Consider the following 23,656-nt stretch of genomic DNA (forward strand, 5'->3'; position numbering starts at 1 on the left):
AGAATTATTAGAAATAGAAGAGACAAAATCAGATCCTTAATGAACACAGTCACTCTTCCATGCTGATTTTAATAAACGAAAGACTTAAGAAATTATGAAGTCCTCACACTATAGTGCAAAGTCCTAAAAAATAGTAAGTTGTAGGAAACCAAATGACCGCATCTATCATCTAAGCTAAGAAATGTGAAATAAATAGCAACTTTATATCAAAGGAAAAGTGGGAAATTCCACACCTTGTGTCCCATTTAATACCCTTTCACACAGCTAATTTTCTCTAAATATCTTTATAAAATATTGAAAAATATTGAGGCACTAGTGTGTGCCTGTCTGGTTAGAAATTAGAAAAACAAAAGCAATACTTACCGAAACTGCACAGGTTTGATATATTCTTTTCGAAGACGTTTGAGATCACGTAAAGAAAGGGAGGTGGGGTCACCAGAGGCGGGGTTGTCATCACTTTGTTGTTTCACTTCCGATTCAGGAATATCAAATCTAAAAATAAAAGGAATTTATTTTTTATATTTTTAATATCAAAAAGGATCATTAAAATATTGGCTAATTAACAAATCAACTATGATTAATTGAGCTCTGAATTGTTTTTTTCCCTACATATAAGCTGTTGCCATTAACATCAACGACATTCTTAAAAATGCAGTTCAGCACAGCTGTTCTCAGATGTTCATGCAGAAACTGAAAGAAGCCTGTCATATATATATGTGTGTGTGTGTGTGTATGTGTCTTTGTGGTCTCTGTTTGTCCCCCCCCCCCATTACCGCTTCACAACCAGTGTTAGTGTGTTTATATCCCTGTAACTTAGTGGTTCGGCAAAAGAGTCTGACAGAATAAGGACCAGGCTCAAAAAATAAGTATTAGGGTCAATACATTTGACTAAAAATTCAGTCAAAAGGCCGCAGTCAAAAGGGACTGAAATAAGTAAAAGATAAAAGTATGCCTTTTAATTCTGTCTTGTGTGACTTTGATTCTGCCAACTTACTGCCTTCTTAATAATAATAATAGTAACAACAACAATAATAATAATCATCATCATCATTTAATGTCCACCTTCCAGGCTGGTATGGGTGGGATGGTTTGACAAGAGCTGGCCAGGCAGAAGCCTCCTACACCAGACTTCTGTAACTGTTTTGGCAGCATTTTTACAGCTGGATGCCTTTCCTAACACCAACACTCAGCAGACCGATAATAATAATTATTTCAAATTTTTGCCAGAAGGGCAGCTTGGGGGAAAGTGGAGATGAGTCGATTCCATCGACCCTAGTGTCCAACTGGTACTTATTTTATTGACCCTGAAAGAATGAAAGGCAAAGTCAACGTTGGAGGAATTTGAACTCAGAACGCAGCGACGGGCGAAATATCACTGAGCATTTCGTCCAACATGCTAATGATTTTGCCAGCTTGCTGCCTTCTTAACAACAACAGCAGCAAACAAACAAACAAACAAACAAACTGACAAAAAGATAGACATCAATAGCCCCAGAAAGATTTCAGACAAAAAAACATGCCTCCTTATTGATATGACTGTCCCAATCAACATAAATGTATCTGTCAGGACCTACTAAAAACTGAGCAAGTATAAAGATCTTGAAGTAGAAATTGGCAAAATGTGGAACCTGAAGACTAAAACAATACCTGTTGTCATAGGTGCCCTAGGAATGATAGCAAAAGGGGCGGATTCCTACCTAGCTCATCAGATACCAGGAAACACCAAAATGGCAGAAATTCAAAAGATAGTGCTCATGGGAACTGCCCAAATCCTACATAAAATGCTGTCTATGTAATCTCAAATTTTAAAACAAACTCATTATTTTCTTATTTTCTTAAACATTCTCTAGAGCAATACTATGTGCAAAACCAAATATATGACACTCTAGGCATAACACCAGCTTGAACTTCTAACTTGCTTTCTCTTGAAGTCAATTTGTACAAACACAAAGCAAAAGTCAAACATAATAATAATAATAATAATAATAATATTAATAATAATAATAAACTTATTTATTTTACTCTAAATTCCACTAAATTCTAGATTAATTTTAAATTCAACTCTGTGTGTGTGTGCGTCTGTGATGTTTATTTTTAAAGAAATTAATGTAAATGGTGAATTGTTTTAGGATAAACTTAACTTTAGTACATAATACTTTTGATTTATAACTTATCAAACTGAATTTTTGAAAGAGAATTATCTTATTCTCACCGTTCAATTAAAAGATCCAACAGCGTTTGTGGTGTACAGAAGGATCTATAGGTTGTGAGGAATGTTGGTACAAATTTGGGATCAGCATACATATGGTAGGTGAGTCGTTCAACAAGTTTAAGGAGAGTTCCCCCTTTAATTAATGGACTCTCTCCACTTGCTTCTTGGTTCTCTTCAAACACAATGTTGTCACTAGAGTCTTCTACAGCAAACCTAAAATAAAAAAGTTGAAAAAAAAAAAATGAAAACAGTGGAAAAATGAATAGAAAAGGGAAGCTTTATTTACTTTTACTGTTTTTATGTCAAATTTTCCATGTTAAAATTGTTGGCAGGAATTTCCGCAAACTCAGATATTTGCATATTATTTATTTTTTTAATCTTTTATCTTTCATTTGCTGCAGTCATTAGGCTGTGGTTATGCTGGAGCATTGCCATGAAGAACTTTAGTTGAATGAACTGACTCCAGTAGTTATAAATTTTTTATAAAGCCTGGTATTTATTCCATTGGTCCTTTTTGTTGAAGCACTAAGTCAAGGGGACGTAAACACATATACAAAGACACACACAAACATATAATATCTTATTGGTGATCATTTATGAAATAAAATTGAGAATTTAAATCCTCAAATGGTGTAACAATTCCAAAACTGGAAACATCTGAACTAAAAAAAGAACTTATTGCAGTGAGAATCTGGTTAGTGTCAAAAAAAGAAAAAAAAGAAAGAAAAAGAGTAGTACTCACTTATATATTAATGGTGGGGGTAACTGCAGTGGATGCTCTTTCTCTTCTTCCTTCAATATATTGTCTAATGTTCGTTCCAACATACTGGAAAATAAACCAAATATTGATAATAATAGCCTAACCTTGATTTTTAGCTGAAGCATGGAAAATATTTGTTTTGATATATCAGCAGCAATGAAATATAGAAATGTTACGAAAAGTTAAATTGTGTACCAAATTTTAGAGCAGTCATGGTCAAACTGCAGCCTGCAGAGCTTCTTGAATGGTGCACCTAATGAAAAACTGCCTTGAATTTTTTCTAATAGTGCAACCTGTGCCTGTTTTAGAGTATCTGTAACCTTGAATCTCCATTTTTTTAAAAATCTCTTTTGCAATCTCTGCTGTTCTGACTGTTTAATGCATCCAGTTAAATAACATGCATGTCTTACTCCATTTCATCAATCTCATTATATATAACTATCCAAACTATTTTTTCTTATTCTTTTCTAGAAAAGATTAAAAGAGGGGACAGAGGGCAGATATATATATAATTCGAGTAATGAAAGAATAACTACTGTCATGAAGTAGAGAAAAGTGAAAACATTGAAAGAGTCATAAAGAATAAGGGTGCGTAGGCACGTCGGGAGTGGGGGTTGGTGAATTTTAGAAACCAGGGAATATGTAACATGAACTTTAAAAAATAAAGTACAGAGGTTAGTCAATATTTGTACAAGAAAAGACAACACTAATCTAGCATTCAGTGTGTATGAGTGATGTCTGTTAAAAATATTGATTTGTTTAATAAGGAATACTCAAGGCAGTTGTTAAAAAACCTCTGCAACTCTTTTGAAAAAATTCACCATGTCTTTATAATAGCTTGAGCTTAACAAATATAACAATTAACTATTTAGTATGCCACTTTGATGCACTAAGTAACCTGTCAATGAATACAGGCTTCAAAATGGTCTTAATGTTATCAGAAATTAAAATTGTCAAGTAGTAAACATTGTGGAAAGTAATGATAGCTCATTGGAGATGGTAATCATATTATGGCAGAAAGACAAGAACAAACGAGCTAACTTTGTGTAAAAGTAAAATGAATGAGTTGAAAAACACAATGCAGCAAACAAGGGCAGTAACTACGAAAGATTTGAGCTATAATAATAGACAATATTTCACTGGTGAAAATATGACTCAAGTTGCTGTATGGGAGTAGATAAAGCAGAGGCAGAATCAAGGAAAGAAGTGATCGATCGAGACCTAACGTGGTGAATGTGCACATCAATCCATTCAATAAAGAAAAATGATGTAAAATTTGTAACAAACAGAAAAACCACACTCACCTCCTTGTTTGTAGAGAAATTAATGCAGCCATCCAAGTGTTCTTTTCGTCTATAGATTTACACAGCATAATTATACTTGGATGGTCTCGGATCTGAATTTCAAATGCATGCTTATACTCTGAAAAATGAAAAAAGATATGATGGTGATATGTCTATATGTATGTATATATGTATATATATATATATATATATATATATATATATATGTATACACACGCACACACACATGCACAAAACCCATGCAACCATGGATAAATGGATTTAAAATATATGAATATATATATATTTTTATATGTGTGTATGTGTGTGTATGAAAGTGATTATGTAACTGCTGTTCTTTTGTCAGTCATTAAATTATATTCTGCTCTGCAAACATCTGATGTTTTACTTAAAAGCATAAATATATGAGTTCTAACAACTGGTTGTTAGTATCATTATGTTTAAGCAAAATCATAAAATTTATACATTATGCTTTTAAGACTAGCAGGGCAACCCTGTGAGGTTGCTACCACCCAGCTTCTTTTAAAAGTATAATAAACAGGTACACCAATAAAAGGTATTGAGTAATTCTTTAGGTTAATGTTAATTTTGTTTTTCTTTTCTTATAACTTGACATACGAACAAACACTAATATACATACATGAAAAGATGTAGAAGCATATTTTGAAAACAAACCTCAAAATGAAATTAAAGAAATATCTATAAATCCATGTAATTTAATTAAAAGCTACCAATATAGAGTCATTCTTTTACCTTCAGTATCTTCTTTGTCCACCACTTCTATCTTCCGTAAATAATGTTTCTCTTTGAGTTTGTATTCTGGTGCAGGTCCCATTGTTGAAGACCGTCGAAGATTTTGCTTACATAATACCAGCAAACCATCAAAGAGGAACACATACCGTTCTGTAGGACGCCGGCCAGTATATTTAAGTAATATTCCCTCTATAAAAGAATGAAAAAGCATTAAAAATGTTTGTCAAGAAAACTCCGCTTCATTTTACAAATTAATAATATCCAACAAAATTCTAGAATCTATCAACAGCTTAGATATAAGGATTTTGAGCTTAAGTAATTAACAATTAGTCTAAATACTACCCTATGAAGGTAAATTAACTAGAACATTAAATTATTCACAAGATTTTATTTCCACTTTTGGTAGGTAATTTCCTTCATGAAGATACTAATTTTGTAATTACGGTCAACATTGCCTTAACTCCAATATCTTCCATGCTTAAATATTTATATATTCTTTATTATATGAGATAATTTTTTCCCTTTCTCTTTGAAATATTTAGTATAATTCATTTTTGCTGTTTGTAACATTTTGATTGCTTGCAGTTTGATAAAAGCTTAATTAGAGGAAGTAGAATAAACACATTTTAATTGGGAGCTTGCATGTGTGAAAGCAATTCAGAAGAATATTTTTGAATACATACCCATAATAAATTCATTGCAACTTTGCCAAATGTCCTTGCCTTCCCAACCATCAATACTTTTCTGAAGTTCATTCATTTTGGCCAATGCTGCCTGTCGTCCACTTTGACCTTGTAATCGTAATGAGGTTTCCCTAAAAATAACGAAAATAACAAAAAACATCCATGAAACATTGTTCTGAACTAATCATGCATTATCTCATAGCTCTGAGATTTTGATGATGTGATTGTTCATTTTTTTAGAATGGCACTGTAAGATAGGAGTGAGAGGCCAGATTGGGTTGGTTTCAACTTAAGACAGATAGAATATTTGGGCTGGATATGGCCAGTTTAAATGCTAAAGAGTTTAATGCAGGAGTTAAAGTTTCACTAAGTTTGAAAATATTGATATTTAAATATATTCCAACAGATTCAACTCCTCAGTTAGGAAGAATGTGATGAATCTTGACAGAATGCTTCTTTGGGGAACAGAGTCACCCTCTGTTGCAAGTATTCAAACTAGGTCTCTTCTCTAAGGATAACTCATGGTAATTTCCCCCCTCTCTTTTCTTCCACGGCATCTCTTCCTCTGCCAAAGTGATTAAAAAAATTTTAATAACCTAAAATTATTTATACTTTTACTTGTCTTTAATCACAAAATTACATCTAAAATAGTGACGGTATTGCTTAATAAACACCATCATCATTTAACATCCACTTTCCATGCTAGCATGGGTTGGACTAACAGGTGCTGACAAGTCAGAAGACTACGCCAAGTTCTACGATCTGCTTTGGCATGGTTTCTTTGGCTGGATACCCTTCCTAACACCAGCCATTTTACAGGATGTAGTGGATGCTTTTTTGCTTTTTAAGTGGCACCAACACTTCAGATAAATAATCAAATTATTAAAAAAAATCCAACTAAAATAATTTACATAATCTTCAAAGAGACGCAGATAAATTCATTGACTACTAGTTTAAAAGAATTTGAATGAATGCTGCCACCAGTTCTATTCCCGGTCAATAAGAATGGATTCCTTGAATAAAAGGAAACGTGTAAGAAATATTGATAATTAGTTGTAAAGCTAGGAAATGGTATTTTAACAACTTCAAGAATCCAACAAAAGAGTTTCCCAATTAGACACATAGCAGCAGCCCTCAAACACATTAAACAAATGTCATAAGTTTTGTGATGAGAGGTTATGAATCCTAAATCATAGAAAATATAACCAGCATAGACTAAGGAAACAGTCCTTTTGTACTACATGTACCAGATTGCAATAGTCTAAGTAAAAGAAATTATTATTTGTTGAAAGAAGCAGTTATAAAGATAAATCATAAGTGACAGTCTGAATTTGCAGACCCATCAATAAGTATACAAATAATGCCTTAAATAAACTGTCTGTTGTGCCAATTAGTTCAGCTCTTTATGATCAAAATCAGCTGTTAATGAGTAAATCAAATCCACTTCTAACAACTCCCATGGAGTGGTTGAACTCAACACTGCATGTCAATTAAAAATGAATTCCTTCAATTGTTACTGTTTCTGATAAAAATCGAACCACTCCAGCCATTAGTACCATTTGTAACTCACAGCCGCATTGGGCCACTGAGAGTTAAGTGTCTTGTTACAGACAATGTAAACATTGTATTAAGAGTTATAGAAAAATACTCACCATGGCCGTCGTTTGCCAAGATTATTTCCAAACTTCTTTTCTACAGATGTTTTTAAATTAACCATTAAACCAATTGCTTGTCCCAAAAATTCTTTATCTTCATCATTAGGGCTTGTGTCTTGCATCATCTAGAAGCAGTAAATTGAACCAATATTAAAGCAAATTTAAACAAAACTCCTGGATCTGCTTTTCCTGTATTATCAACTAAAGTTACGTTTTAATATTTGAATACATTAACTCTGAAAACTATTTTGGTTTTTCTACGAGATTGCAACCAGACTAACAGTTTAGCTTATAGAAGCTGATAATGGTCAGTCAGCTTCGAAATGTTATTGATCCCCCAGGACTTATTCTTTGTAAGCCTAATACTTATTCTATCAATCTCTTTTGCCAGACTGCTAACTTACAGGGATGTAAACACAATCAGTTGTCAAGTGATGGTGTGGGGGACAAACACAGACACACAAACATATATATATATATATATATATACACATCAGGCTTCTTTCAGTTTCTATCCCACTGCCTAAGGTGCCACGCAGTGAGACTGAACCCAGAATCATGTGGTTGGTAAGCAAAGTACTTACCACACAGCCACTCCTATTATTATTTTAACAAATATAGCTCCACAAATGAATTAGGCATCAACACAATCTACTACTATAATTCTATGTTAAATATACAGTAGTCAACTCTAATATCTGAAGGCACATGGCACAATAGTTAGAGCATTGGGCTCATAATCACAACGTAGTGAGTTTGATTCCCAGATCAGGCTATGTTCTTGAGCAAGACACTTCATTTCACACTGCTCCAGTTCACTCAGCTGTGGACATGAGTTGCAATGTCACTGGTGCCAAACTATCAGCTTTTGCCTTTTCCTTGGTTAACATCAGTGGTGTGAAGAGGGGAGGCTGGTATGCATGGGCAACTGCTAGCCTTCCATAAACAACGTTGCCCAGACTTGTGCCTCAGAGGGGAACTTTCTAGGTGCAATCCCATGGTCATTAATGACTGAAGGGGGTCTTTACTCTAGAGTATTAATACAGTAGTAATACAGCTTACATATATAGTATAGTAATGTTTAACATAATATAGTACAGAAGTGTTTAATATAATATGGTAAATTTATGATTTTTTTTACATGTAAACTACTAGTATTATCAATAAAATATTTTTAGTATAACTAAATATGTTGATAGAGATATAAGTAAATTTATGAGTTTTTTTTTTTCTTTTTTACAATGAAGTTTGTCTGTTCCTTTTAATCTCTTTGAGAGTAACCTGCCTGAGCAGCCCTTGGTTCTATGATACAAAGATCTTGTTTTAAAGTGACCTAAATGAAACTCTTTCTTCAAAATTTCACATTAATTTATGTTCCAAAAGCCAGTTTAATTAGTAATGACGAAGTTATTTCACTAAATTCTTCATTATTTTTAAAATTAATTGAAACAAAACAAGTGTATTTGAACAAAAATATGGTAACAAAAGGATTGTAGTCTATTCTAGTTTTGTTGTTCACTAAATACTTCATGAAATAAATCTAACTTTAAAATATTTTGTCACTTTCTGCCAACAAAGTGAATCATTTATAATAGTGGTGCTGTTTCAGTTTCCAATACCTCAGCTTGATTAAATTCAGTCATTACGTTAATGTTATTTTATTCATTAACATTAACCAATTAATTATCAGAACTTTTCTTGCGATTTTCTTCACAGAAAGTATAGAAATACCTACCCATGTACTTTTTTTTTTCAATTTAGTAGATATTTCTAACCTTTTAGCTATGATATATTTTAGAATATTTTGGAGAACAACTTGAATATCAAATGGTAAATATCAGTAAACTACAAGAATTCTTTTTACAAACTCAACAACTATGAAAAAAAAATTCACTCACCTTCATAACATCAAAATAATGCAGCAAGTGATAAATTGGTCCAAGCAGCAGTTTTGGAAGTACATATTTGACAGCATCTTTGAAATTGTAAGTGTAAGTCTACAAAGTTAAAAAAAAAAAAGTTAATATGTTTTTTATATTTTATCTTCCAGACTAACAGAGTTGCAAACTAGAAATCTTGTTTATTATTTAGTTGTGCCAGGGGCACGTAAAAAGCACCATTCGAGCGTGGTCATTACCAGTGCTGCCTGGCTGGTTCCCATGCTGGTAGCACGTAAAAAACACCATTCAAGCGTGGTCAATGCCAGTACCACCTGACGGGCCCTCGTGCTGGTGGCATGTAAAAAAACACCCATTACACTCTCAGAGTGGTTGGCATTAGGAAGGACATCCAGCTGTAGAAACTTTGCCAAATCGAGTCTGGTGTAGCCTTCTAGCTTCCCAACCCTCAGTCAAACTGTCCAAACCATGCCAGCATGGAAAGCGGACGTTAAACGATGATGATGATGCTGATGATGTTAGAAATGTTAAGGACTCACATGATAGTCTATAGTTTCTGTCAACTGCAAAAGTGTATCATGAAGCTCTTTTCCAACAGATGAAACCATGTCTGACATATACTTTTCATAAACAAAGAATTCTTCTTCCTGAAATATAAATAAAAATGTACTTGTATAAAAACATACATACATGCAAACAAACATACAGACGTGTGTGTCTGTGTTAACACACACACATACATAAGTTGGTATATGGATATATAATGTTATAGTGATTGCAAAGATAGCATATATCCAGGGAAACAAAATTCTTCAATAAAACATGCATATATAGTCTTCTGCATGTGACAGTCACTGGACTGCAGCCAAGCTGGAGCACTGCTTTGATGGGTTTAGTCAATCAGATCAAACCTAGTACTTATTTTTAAATCTGATACTTATTCTATCTTTCTCTTTTTGCCAAACTGCTAAGTTACAGTGATGTAAACAAATCAACATCAGCAGTCAAGCAATGAGAGACAAACACAAATGCACACACACGCCCATAACTATTTCCATATATTTTGGAGACATATTTGCCCGGTATGCGATTTGATCTGAGACCATGTGTTGATATTCAAAACAATTACAGACACATATTAGCCATTCAAAAACACACAATGACTTAATTAACTTCATTTAAACATTTGGTATAAAATTCATCACACAAACTTTGACTGGGTCACTGACACAGCTGCACACTATGCGTGTGTGTGTGTGTGTGTGTGTGTGTGAGAAGGCATGCGGTCTAGTGGTTAGAGTATTGCACTCATGATCGCTAGATCATGGGTTCCATTGTCACACTGGGCAGTGCGTTGTGTTCTTGAGCAAAACGCTTCATTTCATGTTGTTCCAGTCAACTCAGCTGTAAATAGGTAACCATGAATGGAATAACCTTCTGATCGGCAGTGTGTATGCCTGCTCGCTTCACCAGTGACATGGTGTCAGTTGAAAGCTAAAACAACAAAGTGCACCGTGACTAGTAATGTATAACAACACCAAAGAGTTTGGTTGATACCATGACATATACACACACACATGATGAGATTTCTTCAATTTCTATCAAATTCCCTTACAAGGCATGGGTCTGTCTGACATTATAAGAGAGGACACTTGCCCAAGGTACCATGTAGTAAGACTGAATCTGAAACCTTTTGGTTGCAAAGTGAACTTCTTAACCACAGAGCCATGTCTGCATTTATATATATATAAAGAATAAAAAGTTTTCAATGGTACAACAATGCACTATAATTCCTTCTTCAGATATTCTTAGATGGAGTCGACTCCATCTAAGAATATCTGAAGAAAGAATTGTATTCCGAAATATCACATAAATTACAACAGGTATATAGTCCTTTTTTTTGTATTATAGTGCATTGTTGTATCATTCAAAACTTTTTATTCTTTACAAACAATACACAATGCTTCAAGCGAACTACAATACTCTCCTCTATATATATATAATCAGGAGAAAATACAAAATTTCAAACAGCGGGTATTTTACTCAATTATCTGTATTTATTTGAAATACAAATTTTAGGATTTTTCTTGTTTAAATTCCGGAAGTTTGTTTACAGAAAAGTGCTTCAAAATATTGAGGAGTTAAAACTAATTTTTTAAAAATATCATTCTCGCCAAAGTAATCAATTTAATAGACACCTTGAAACTAATCCCTTATACCTCTAAAAGTTTTATAAATTTTTTTTTCATAAAATGCAGTTATATAAATGCAAAAAAAAAAAAAAAAATGAATAAAATTAAATTAAAACATTATATATGTATTCCTTACTTCAGCCATTTCTACAAATGGTATTCCTGCTGTTGGTGCTTCATTTTCTTCGGCTATTTCCATTTGGTCTTCAATTGAACTAAGTAGGTTAGCGCTGCATTCCATTATATCTTTTATATTACTAAACAATACTTCCATTTTCTATGAAATAAAACGAAAATACATAAATATATATATATACATATATATAATAATTAATTTGCATTATTCAAAGACAAATGTATCACTTTTAACAATTATTTTGTCAAAATTTAAGACACCAAAGATTGAGAACATACTTAAACATTTTTTAGAGCAAATAATTATTAAAAGTTCATGTCTTTTGACAAAATATTTTTGAAATTGTGTATGTCTAAATGCATTTTGTGTCAAAATATTGAAATATTATTATATATATATATATATTACAGCTTTGTTTTGATTTACTGCTGTAGAAAGGAAAATATTGCAAAGCTACAATTTTCTGACAAATTCCATTGGTTTGATCGTTATGTTAAAAAAACACTTAATCCAAACAATATTTGGAATTTGAAAATTTTATCTAATTATACCTAAAAAAATTGCAGAAAACTGAAGCATATTTATTTGTATGTTTCAAACATAATTAGTGTCATTATTGAATGGAACTTAATGGATATGCCCAAGTTCTTGGCACATGGCATGAGAATCATTCAGATGGTTCAGTTAGTTATTTCTTAGTGGCTGCCAAACTAATGCCAATATGCAATTTATCTCAGTCTCACTATTCTGTGAAATTAAAACAACTATATATATATTATTTGGTAAATAGATTTTTTTTAAACGTTCATACTGTGTTGGTGCATTAGTAAAATAAATACCTCTTACTTTTGCCTGAAGAACCTTTTCAAATGGTGCAGCAAATACTTTTATGATCATGTTTAAATCTCGAAGATACTGGTTCTCTTCAAGGATAAAATCTTTAACAATCTCTTCATAAGACAATGAATCTCGTCGAACTGGCTCTTCTTCAAGCATTAACGATGGGTTATCATCATCATCAGGAAAGAAAAGGTTCATGAGACCCTATAAAATATATCACAAAAGAATGACTTATAAAAATCTTACAAGAAAAAGCAGTACAAAACGAAGTCCAATTAAGCAAAGACTAGATTTTTCTAGTCAATAGACATTTTTGTCTGTTGTGGGTGTAGGGTTGGAGAAAGGGGATGTACCCATGGTTTGCAGGCCCTTCAAGACAAGTTGGGTTGATGTTGTTAACGTTTCAAGTTGGTGGGTGTAGAAAAGAAGATGTATGCAGTTATCTGAAGTTCTGAAGAATAGGACCTGAGGTGGGATCAGGGGGGGGGGTAATAAAATGGGTGACAAGAGGAGTAAAGATGAGTGGATTTGAGAGTGCTCTGAGGGGCAGAAGCCACTGTAGTAACAGTAGAGATGGGAGAGAAATAGGAAGGCAGCAAGCTTATGGGCCAGAGATTGGGTATGTTACCAGCCAGTTGTGTAACCTTTCTTTTGATGTGTGACAGCAATATAATTTCATATGCAGGAGCAGTACTCTGTTGTGGGTACCATTTGAATTGTGTAGAGAATAATCTCACACCTTGCGTCATCAACACAATCACCATCAGTTTATGTTCCCTTTTCCATACTGGCAAGGAGTGGATGGTTCAACAAAAACCAATGAATCAGAGGACTGCACTGAACCCCAATGCCTGCTTTGGCATGGTTTCTCTGGCTGGATGCCCTTCTTAACATCATCCACTTTACATAGTGTACTGAGTGCTTTTTCGTGGCACCAGCACTGGTGAGGTCACCAGATAACTTGCAAGAGAAGCTCAGCTCCCCTGAGTGGGGTATGGTATTGATGGACATGGAAGTATGATAGAGGGACAGTAATGGGCATCTTGCTGAAGAGGTGAATACAAAGCTTTCTCAACTGGAGAGAGAGAGAGAGAGATGGTGAAGCCATATCCTCAAGGTACAAGGTGAATATGAGAGAGAGAGAATAGGGATTGAGGAACAGAAGAAATGGGTGGGTAAGTAAGTGTACTAGAGTGTGAAAAGAGCAACAGATGATTGGAAAAGGGCACTGAAGTGGACACACTGAATAACTGCTAGGAGGAGGGGAAGTGAAGGAAGTAGGAGAGGACCAGGAAGGAACAAGTCAGTAATAAATGAATAATTGTGAATGACTTGCTAGTAAATGAAGAAAATGAGACACTACCAAGTCAGCCACCATCACACACACAAAAAAAGAAGAAAATGATAAAGACAGATAATCAAAATAAAGCTGATAGTAACAAGCCCTAATTCTACATAAGGAAGTTGGAAAAACAGAATCCTTCTAGCAAAATAGAAATATTAAAAAACAATAAACGCAATACATCCAAATACAATTTCACTGTGGAATGTCTATGAAATCTATAGCTGAATAAGATACCATGCTGTTTACAAAATTCTGATCTTATCATTAAGTAATAATCGTTAGTGACATGAGCACAAGACCAGAAATTTTGAAGAATGGGATTAGTTGATTAAATCTACCCCAGCCTCAAAAGATTTGAACTCAGAATGTATAGAGCTGGAACAAATATTGTAAGGTATTTTGTTTGACATTCTAATGATTCTGCCAATCTGCAATCCTTATAAAGTATAGGTCTTCTGGTCTCAAAACAAGAAGAAGAAGAGAAGACAACAATGATGACATCATTTAACATCTGTTTTCTATGCTGGTATGGGTTGGGTCGTTTAACAGGAGCTGGCAAGGCTAGGAGTCACCCCAGGTTCCATAATCTGTTTTCGGCACAGTTTCAACAGCTGGATGCCCTTCCTAACACCAACCACTTTACAGAGTGTACTGGGTGCTTTTTAAATGGCACCAGCACCAGTGCTTTTTATGTGGTACCAACACCAGTGCTTTTTATGTACACCACCACCAGTGCCTTTTATGTGGTGCCAGCACCAGTGCCTTTTATGTGGTGCCAGTACCAGTCTTTTCACAAATTAAAGAAAATACTTGAATGTATTTTATGATAGCATTTCTAATACATTCTACAGGGTGTCCACAAGGTCTGGGTACATGGAGTAAATAAAATCATAGCATAAACAATTAAATATAAGAAATAATAATTTCTTATAGTATGTGTTAATCCCCATGTACCCAGACTTTGTGGACACCCTGTAGTTAAATTATATTAGTAAATTTATTTCCAATAAATAATCTAAGTGATGTCATGATTGTTTATGCTATACTTGTCAGGCATTTTGATGCATACCACGGTAGATAATTGACAGTGTTTTGCTATTATTTCATGTGAAGTAGACAAAATTTTAATAATCAAGACTGTGTTGCATAATAGGGTACTTAACAGTATCATTCCATTGGTTACTAGAGTGGTTGTTAAAAAGACTGTCGGTGCAATAAACTCTCAGCAATAAGTGACAGATTCCAACGCCTTTGTGACTACTACAATAACAATCTTATCATCAAATAGAAAGCTTTAAAACTTTAGTAGATGGCATGTGATGGTTTTCATTCACTGCATATTAAAAACATGTTAAATACACATTCGACTGTCTTTTAAAAAAAATATGTTATATCAAAACCAACACTTGTAATCTTCTGTTGTAAAATATTTGTTTAAATTTTGGCATAAGACCAGAAAGTTTGGAGGAGGAACTAAGTTGGTTACACCAACTTCAGTATTTGACTGGTACTTATTTTATTGACCCCCACCCCTCAAAGGATGAAAGGCAAAGCCAACTTCAGCAGCATTTGAACTCAGAATGTAAAGATGGACGAAATACTGTTCAGCATTTTGCTCAGTCTGCTAATGATTCTGCCAGCATTGTGTTGTGAAATATTGCCAAGAAGCTGCAACAACACACCTCTCTCATCATCATCATCATCCTTCCACTGCCTTCCCCATTTGGTACCACTCCCTAGCCACTCCCCCAACTGAGATGCTTTTGCAGCATTCACACTCTATTTGTCCCCTTCCCCCTACCTCAATGCTATCCTCCAGCTTCTCCAGCTCCTCAACACCCTTTCTCATTTTCCTCCTACACCCATGACCTCCCAACACCTCTTTTCTTCAATGACTCTCAGGATTCCACCCAAAACTATTGTTCCCTTTCTTCTCCTTTCCCTCACCTTTTGTCCATACTTGCCCTAAAAATGTAGGATAGCCCTAAGCCTTGCCCCTACACAACCTGCCCTTTCCACTTTGTACCTTTCTTTCTCAATAACCCCACTAATCCCTTACCTTTCATCTGTTCTCTGCCATACTCCTTCCCACCGATTAGTGCCTACTCTACTACTCCTACTCTCTCTACTACTCCTACTCTCTCTACTACTCTTCTATTGCAATTATAAATCTGTTCTTTTCAATTTACTCATCCTTTCTCATCATCACCACCATCTATAATCATCACAAACACTCTCTCTAAAGGCAGCGAGCTGGCAGAAACGTTAGCATGCTGGGCGAAATGCTTAGTGGTATTTCGTCTGCTGCTATGTTCTGAGTTCAAATTCCGCTGAAGTCGACTTTGCCTTTCTTCCTTTCGGGGTCGATTAAATAAGTACCAGTTATGCACTGGGGTCGATATAATCGACTTAATCCGTTTGTCTGTCCTTGTTTGTCCCCCCTGTGTGTAGCCTCTTGTGGGTAGTAAAGAAATAACACACACTCTCTCTTCTCAGTTACAGGGGTTAAATATAGGCCCTTAGCTTTGCAAGTGATGAGGTGATCTTAACTTGTGCTGGTGCCATGAAAAAAAGCATCCGGCATACTTCGTAAAGTGGTTGGCATTAGGCAGGGCATCCACATGTAGAAACTGTGCAAAAGAAGATATTGGTGCAGAACACAATTCTCCAAACTGTCAGATTCTCTCAAACTGTCCAGCCTATAGCAGCATAAAAGTGGATGTTGAATAATGATGATGATGTCAATAATGATGAAAAGCTTTACAGCCTACATCTAAAATGGAAATTCTGAAGGTTCTTATACACTGGCACAAACAGTTTAGTATGTCTCAGATTGTTTCTTGCCCTGCAATATCCACAAAATATTTTCCCATAGCACGTGCCATTCATTCTTATTATACATGGATGACAAAAATCAGTGAACAATCAGCTGAAACCATGTGTACAGGAGACTGAATACCAACAGAACAGGCATGTACTGCCCAATCACAGTATGAACTATAACTGCAATAATAAAACACTGATAGATTCTTGAAGCTACAACATAACGCATGATTAATATAAAACAGTGAGAATAAATAAGCATTACTTCTGAGAGGATAATGCGAATGCTAATGAGTTAAGTGATTAAATGATTTCACTACCATCGACAACATCTTTATGACTCCCTTGCAAGAAACAAAATTAAGACACAAATATTCCACCAAAAATTTTTTTTTTTTTTTGTAAGTCAGATACTTAATGTATCAGTTTTCACTGCCAACCTGCTAAGTTATAGGAGACATAAACAAGCCAAAACCAGTTGCCAAGTCATGGAGAGAACAAACACAGACACAAAGACACTAATAATAATAATAATAATAATAATAATAATAATAATAATAATAATAATAACAATAATTATTATTATTATTATTATTAAATCTATTAGCCAAAATCAAATATAAATGGGAATAACAAATTATTTTTGAAAATAATTTAGAAATATTATAAAAATCATAAAAATTTCCTAAGAGACACAATGTATGGATTAGCTGTGAGTGTCAATTAGAAACCAAATAACTGGAACATTTTTTTTTTTTTTTACAGTATAAAATATGGCTGCTTTTCAACAATCAAAAGCTAACAGTTTAACAAAATCAAATCGCAGTTAAATATTTTAAGTGAAATCTAAATCAACTAATTTCCTCTCTTCCTTATTAAATATGTTATGCTATGCTAATTTGCTTCCCACTCATCCTTGAAACTTTTTTTTTTTTGTTTTAATAAACAAACCTACCTTATCGGCATTCATGGCAACATTAATATCTTGCTGTGTGACACAAACATGTTTGATGTTTTTAACATAGTTGTCAGTCAGCTGCAAAAAAAAAAAAAAAAAAAAAATTAAAATCAAATAAATCAAATGAATAAGTTGAATATGAACAAATAAATTGAAAATTAGCTTGCATTTACATTGAATTTAAGTAACAATTAACATCTGTGAAATGTGTAACAAGATTAGGAATGTGTTGGGTTTCCCCCACCCCAAAGTCTAGAACATTAAACAGTGGCATTATAAATGTTCCTAAATACTGTGCACTGTAAAAAATTTCATGCTTCCAACGGACATTTTTAATCATACCCCTTCCCTACCCAACACAAATCCTTGCAAGTATTGCTATATGCTTTATCTTTTATGTGTTTCAGTTATTGGACTGAGGCCGTGCTGGGGGCAACATCCTCAACAGTTTAGTCAAACAAATCAACCCCAGTGCTTATCTTTTTTAAAGTCTGGTATTTATTCTATTGGTCAGTTTTGCTGGACTACTAAGTTATGGAGACATAAACAAACCAACACCAGTTGCCAAGCAGTGGTGGGAGACAAACCCAACACACACACACACATATATAGATAAGGAAATAATTTTATTTTCAAACACAGGATAATGCTAATAATATAGCCTGAACAGGATAAACTATCCATATTTTGCAGAAAAATCTGTCGGCTGCCAGCCATGAAACTCAAAATCACATTCCTGTGATTATGCGTCAAGTTCTTTATCATTAAGCTAAACTGCCCAGCAGCAAATTCTTCTGCAATTTTAGGATATATAAACCTAGCTTTATAAGACACTATCGTACGTATATATATATATATATAACATCCTGTGCTGGTACCATGTAAAAAGTACCCTAGCTGGTGCCATGTATAGAACACGGATGCTGGTACCACATAAAAAGCACCCAGCACAGATTGTAAAGTGGTTGGCATTAGGAAGGGCATCCAGCCATAGAAACATGCCAAAACAGACAATTGGAGCCTGGTACAACTCTCTGGCTTGCCAGCTTCTGCCAAACGGTCCAACCCATGCCAGCATGGAAAACATGATGATGATGATGATGATGATGCTTCCATACAATTTCTTATTTCTTTATTGCCCACAAGGGAATAAACATTGAGGGGACAAACAAGGAAAGACAAAGGGATTAAGTCGAATACATCAACCCCAGTGCGTAACTGGTACTTAATTTATTGACCCTGAAAGGATGAAAGGTAAAGTCAACTTCGGCAGAATTTGAACTCAGAAAGTAACGGCAGACGAAATACTGCTAAGCATTTTGCCCTGCGTGCTAACGTTTCTGCCAGCTCACCCCTTTCCATACAACTGTATGCTTCCATACAGCTTCTTTTTACCAAATTCACATATATGGCATTGGTTGATCCGGGGCCATAGTAAAAGGCGCTTATCCAAGGTGCCATGCAAAAAAAGAAAACGAAGAGGCAAAGTAAACTCACTTTTACATAACCCAGGATCTTCATAATTTAGTCATATACTCAAAAATTACACATTAATAAAGTAAGATCATGTGTAACTTCAGGATGAACCTAACCTCCCATAATGAAGTTCTAAATTTGGATGAAAATATGCAGATTTCAATTTCCTAGTAGCAGCAGTGTCATCATTGTTTTTGCATGTTTTACCCTATGCTGGCATGAGTTGCATAAAACTCAAGGCAAATTTTCTACAGTCATATGCTCTTCCTGTCACTTACTAACCCTTACATGTTTTCCCAGTGAGATACTTTCCTTCCATTGGTCCTTATATGTCGAAAACTGAAGCTGTGGGACTTCTGTTTACTGGAGAATGTAAACAAAGACAAGCGAATCATATACACAAAATTCTCATGTAGGTTTCATAATAACCTACTTAAGCGGTTTTCTTCATTGTCTTAAGTTTATAATGTATGTGATTACTCAATGTAATCATACCGATGTCAGGCAGTTCAAATGGGGAAAGAATATTAATATTTGTGAAATACTTTTCCCATCAATAGATGATGGTCATTCCTGTTGAATTTAACATATGGGTGTTTAAAGGAAAGGATAAAAAAAAAAGATTAAAAATGAACAAATGAGGCAATAAATTCATAGGCAATAACTTTCCCAAGATGTTAAATCAAGCTGTAGGGATACCAATGTCTATACTCAGAACAGTGCCGAAAAACAATCTAAAAACAGCTTATTGGTAACTTATGCTCATTACAATTGCTTACAAAATCCAATATTTCAATCCCTTACTGCAACTGGTCCTTCACCTTAGCTCTCTTCTCAAACATTTTCCTCCTACTTACTTCTACCAGAGAGTATAACGACACAATGCAAATTGTTAGGAAATAATTAATACAGCTCATCATCATTGTTTTTATATCCACTTTCCATGCTTGCATTGGTCAGATGGAATTTTGTGGAGACAGGTTTTCTACAACTGGATACCCTTCCTGACACCAACCTTCATCTGTTTCCACATAAGGTAATATTTCCCCATGACCAGACATGTTTTCATGGAAGATTGGGAATGAAGGATACCACTTGCACGATGGTAACATTTGTTTTTTTTTACAACTTCATGCAATGTTAAAATAAGGAAAATCACACACACACACTAAAGGAAAAGGAAAACAAAATCAAGGCAGGGTGAGTATCTTAGGTAGTTTAGAATATTTAATTAGAGTAAAGGTGAATAAAAAAAAGGAGAAATAGAATGCCCCCTTTGTAGTGGCAAGACACCAGCTTCTGTCTCTCTGTCTCTTTGTTACACTCTGACCTTTCATCCTCTGACACAAGTTCCCCTCCACAAATGCCCTTCCCCTCTCATAATTCCTTGTCTTATGAGTTACTTGGTTACCCTGCCAGTGCTGGTGCCACTTTAAAAGCATCCAGTCCACACTGTAACATGGTTGGCATTTTGAAGGGCATCCAGCCGTAAAATCCCTGCCAAAACAGACACAGTAGCCTAAGGTAGTTTTTCTACCTGGCCGGCTCCTGTCACCCGTCCTACGCATGCATGCAAGGAAGACGGACGTTAAACGATGATGAGGATGATATATATATATATATATATATATATATATATATGCTTCTTTTAGTTTCCATCGACCAAATCCATTCACAAAGTTTTGGTTAGCTCAAGGTTATAGAAGACACTTGCCCAAAATGCCATCCAGTGGGGCTGATCCCAAAACCACGTGGCTGGGAAGCAAACGTTTTGTCACTTCATGTAAAATATAACTCAAAAACATTTCCAGAAAGTAATCTTCTCGCACTTGGACAGAGAGAAAGCTCTCAGTCTAGGTAGACAACATTTGTAAATCTGGTGTAAACAATAAACACACTTGTCCTCTTTTATTTTCAGCAATTCAAACAAATATAAAATGGAAAGGATTTTAACATGAGAAACCTGCTTCACTATATTTCCCATGATATTGTGACTGGGAATTAATGACTGTATACCCTTCCTATTGCCAACTAATATGACATCATAGCTGGTTATTTTAGATAAACCAAAACACCAACTATAATGAACATGTTTTTATGCTAATATAACAGAATGTGTCCTGCCAATATGAAACAATAATCATTATACAAATGATAAGAAAAGGAAAGAAAATTTTAAAATGAGAAAATGGAAGAGAAATAATGCTTTCTCCTTTCTACTATAGGCACAAGGCCTTAAATTTTGGAGAAGGGGGTTAATTGATTACATTGATCTCAGTACTTGGCTGATACTTGTATCTTGTTGGTGTTAATATCAGTTGCTGGCTATTTTGAATTCATAAAGGTCTTCTGAGGACAAATATGATGTAATGAACATGCAGATGAAGAGATGAAATACATTGCTTAATAAATGAGTGTTGATATCAGGAAGCATATTTGAGGGAGATAATAATCAATGGTATATGTAATACAATATAAAGTTAACTTTTATAAAATGTTTATACCCAACTTTTGGATAGAGCTGAAAGTACTTTTAATTGAGGATACTGCTTCACTGTGCAATTAATTTTGTGCTTATTTGTGCAACAAGATAGAATACAACCATTAAAAGATAAATGAATTGAATCTCTAAAAGACATATCTTGAGACTCAAGATTTAGAAATATATCATCATCATCATCATCATCATCGTTTAACGTCCGTTTTCCATGCTAGCATGGGTTGGACGATTTGACTGAGGACTGGTGAAACCGGATGGCAACACCAGGCTCCAGTCTGATTTGGCAGAGTTTCTACAGCTGGATGCCCTTCCTAACGCCAACCACTCAGAGAGTGTAGTGGGTGCTTTTACGTGTCACCCGCACGAAAACGGCCACGCTCGAAATGGTGTCTTTTATGTGCCACCCGCACAAGCCAGTCCAGGGGCACTGGCAACGATCTCGCTCGAAAATCCTACAGGAGCCAGTCAGGCGGTACTGGCAACGGCCACGCTCAAAATGGTGCATCTCATGTGCCACCCGCACAAGAACCAGTCCAGGGGCACTGGCAACGATCTTACTTGGCTTGCCGGGTCTTAAGAATGTTATATAATTAGTGAATAACGGTCAAGGAATAACACTATTCTGAATTATGTAACTGAATATTTTATGTTAAGAGAGAAAGTGTTTCTGAAATAGTTCAAAATGGCAAGAGATATAATAACTACAATAGGCACAAGCATAGCTGGGTGGTTAAGAAGCTAGCTTCTCAGTTATGTGGTCTTCAGTTCAGTCATACAGCGCAGCACCTTGGGCAAATGTTTTTTACTAGTCCTGGGCTGATCAAGCCTAGAGAGTGGAACTGAAAGAGGTGTGCGTGTGCGCATACTGGGGGTGGGGGTGCAAACCCTTGTCTAGACATCACAATGTTTGAAATGAGTATCGTCGTCATATAAGTGATGTCGTTTGTTTCCAGTCGCTTGTGGAAAACATGTCTCACCTCGGAAAAATATTACTTTGCTAGAAAACAGGTTAGTGTTAGTGACAGGAAAGGAATCCAGCTGCAGAAAATCTGCCTTGCAAAATTCTGTTTAAGCCATGCAAGCATGGAAAATTTAATGTTAAATGATGATGATGATCTTAAAACTTTAAATCACATTATTCAGGGAGATACATATGTGATTTGAATAAAACTAAAGCTAAGAATTACAGGAAAATAGTATTGAACTAGGTTCAAAATATAGAGTAAGTTTATTGGAATTAAATAGAAAACTAAAAGAATAAACTAATGAAAACTAAAAATAAATTATGCTAAGTGGGTGAAATGGATATAAATTAATGGTTTAAAAAGGATGTTTTGTTTCTGCGCAATTAAATGTAAGAATAAAACTGCCGCATTTAATTATGAAACTATAGATTAAAAACTTTTGTGGCAGGTAATAAAATGTGTGAAAATCATTCTATCCAGAAGTTGTTTTGTAAATGAGATAAAAACAAAACAAAAATTTGTAGTGTTAATTTCAAACTGCAAAATAAGCAGTAGTTAGATTGCAGCTATCTTGTGCATAAATATCATATCAGAAGGTTGTATAGCAAGCAAAGAAATAGCAGTAAAACTATAATAGCAGGACAGAGAACAATAAATCTAAAGAAAAATATTGTGTTACCTTAAGTATGTCAGCAGCAATATATTCAAGAACAGCAACTATATATAAAGAGACTTGGTAATCTACCTTGTAACGGAAAACCTCCTGAAAAATATCAAAAAGAAACGTTAATTAATGAGAGGGAAAAAAAAAAAGCACATTCAAAAAAATATAATACTTAAATTTGTCATTTATTTAAGTCTGTAAAGAACAAGAATAAATTTCCTGTGCAATGAAGAGTTCCATGTTATTAAACATTCTGTAGTCTGCAAACAATGAAGAAAAGGTTGTAAAAACAAGGTCAACAAAGACAAAGATACAGAATATATGCTAGAAACATAATATGAATCTGCAGACAGGGGCCCTCAACTTGTGTACAATAGATCAACATGATAAAAATTTTCAATTACAAAAAGTATTTCTATAGAGCTACAAGCTTAAACATAACAATGATAAAACACTAGCTATTTTTATAAATTTATTTAAATGTCATTTAAC

At 34.6% G+C, this 23,656-nt stretch overlaps 1 protein-coding gene across 1 annotated transcript in view; it reads right to left on the reverse strand.

The window, feature by feature from the left end:
* Nucleotides 1-23,656, reverse strand: part of LOC106875192 (son of sevenless homolog 2) — a 112,111-nt gene that overhangs the window by 16,606 nt on the left and 71,849 nt on the right. The window contains exons 4-16 of the mRNA XM_014923231.3: nucleotides 23,180-23,263; nucleotides 17,557-17,637; nucleotides 12,440-12,637; nucleotides 11,594-11,734; nucleotides 9,805-9,912; nucleotides 9,266-9,364; nucleotides 7,365-7,492; nucleotides 5,713-5,843; nucleotides 5,030-5,218; nucleotides 4,277-4,394; nucleotides 2,955-3,038; nucleotides 2,213-2,425; nucleotides 364-492 (exon numbers count right to left, since the gene is read on the reverse strand). Coding sequence (XP_014778717.1) covers nucleotides 364-492; nucleotides 2,213-2,425; nucleotides 2,955-3,038; nucleotides 4,277-4,394; nucleotides 5,030-5,218; nucleotides 5,713-5,843; nucleotides 7,365-7,492; nucleotides 9,266-9,364; nucleotides 9,805-9,912; nucleotides 11,594-11,734; nucleotides 12,440-12,637; nucleotides 17,557-17,637; nucleotides 23,180-23,263 — 1,703 coding nt within the window. The remainder of the gene's footprint in view (nucleotides 1-363; nucleotides 493-2,212; nucleotides 2,426-2,954; nucleotides 3,039-4,276; nucleotides 4,395-5,029; nucleotides 5,219-5,712; nucleotides 5,844-7,364; nucleotides 7,493-9,265; nucleotides 9,365-9,804; nucleotides 9,913-11,593; nucleotides 11,735-12,439; nucleotides 12,638-17,556; nucleotides 17,638-23,179; nucleotides 23,264-23,656) is intronic.

The sequence above is a fragment of the Octopus bimaculoides genome, chromosome 4, assembly GCF_046866305.1.
Source record: "Octopus bimaculoides isolate indiv1 chromosome 4, ASM4686630v1, whole genome shotgun sequence".
NCBI lineage: Eukaryota > Metazoa > Mollusca > Cephalopoda > Octopoda > Octopodidae > Octopus > Octopus bimaculoides.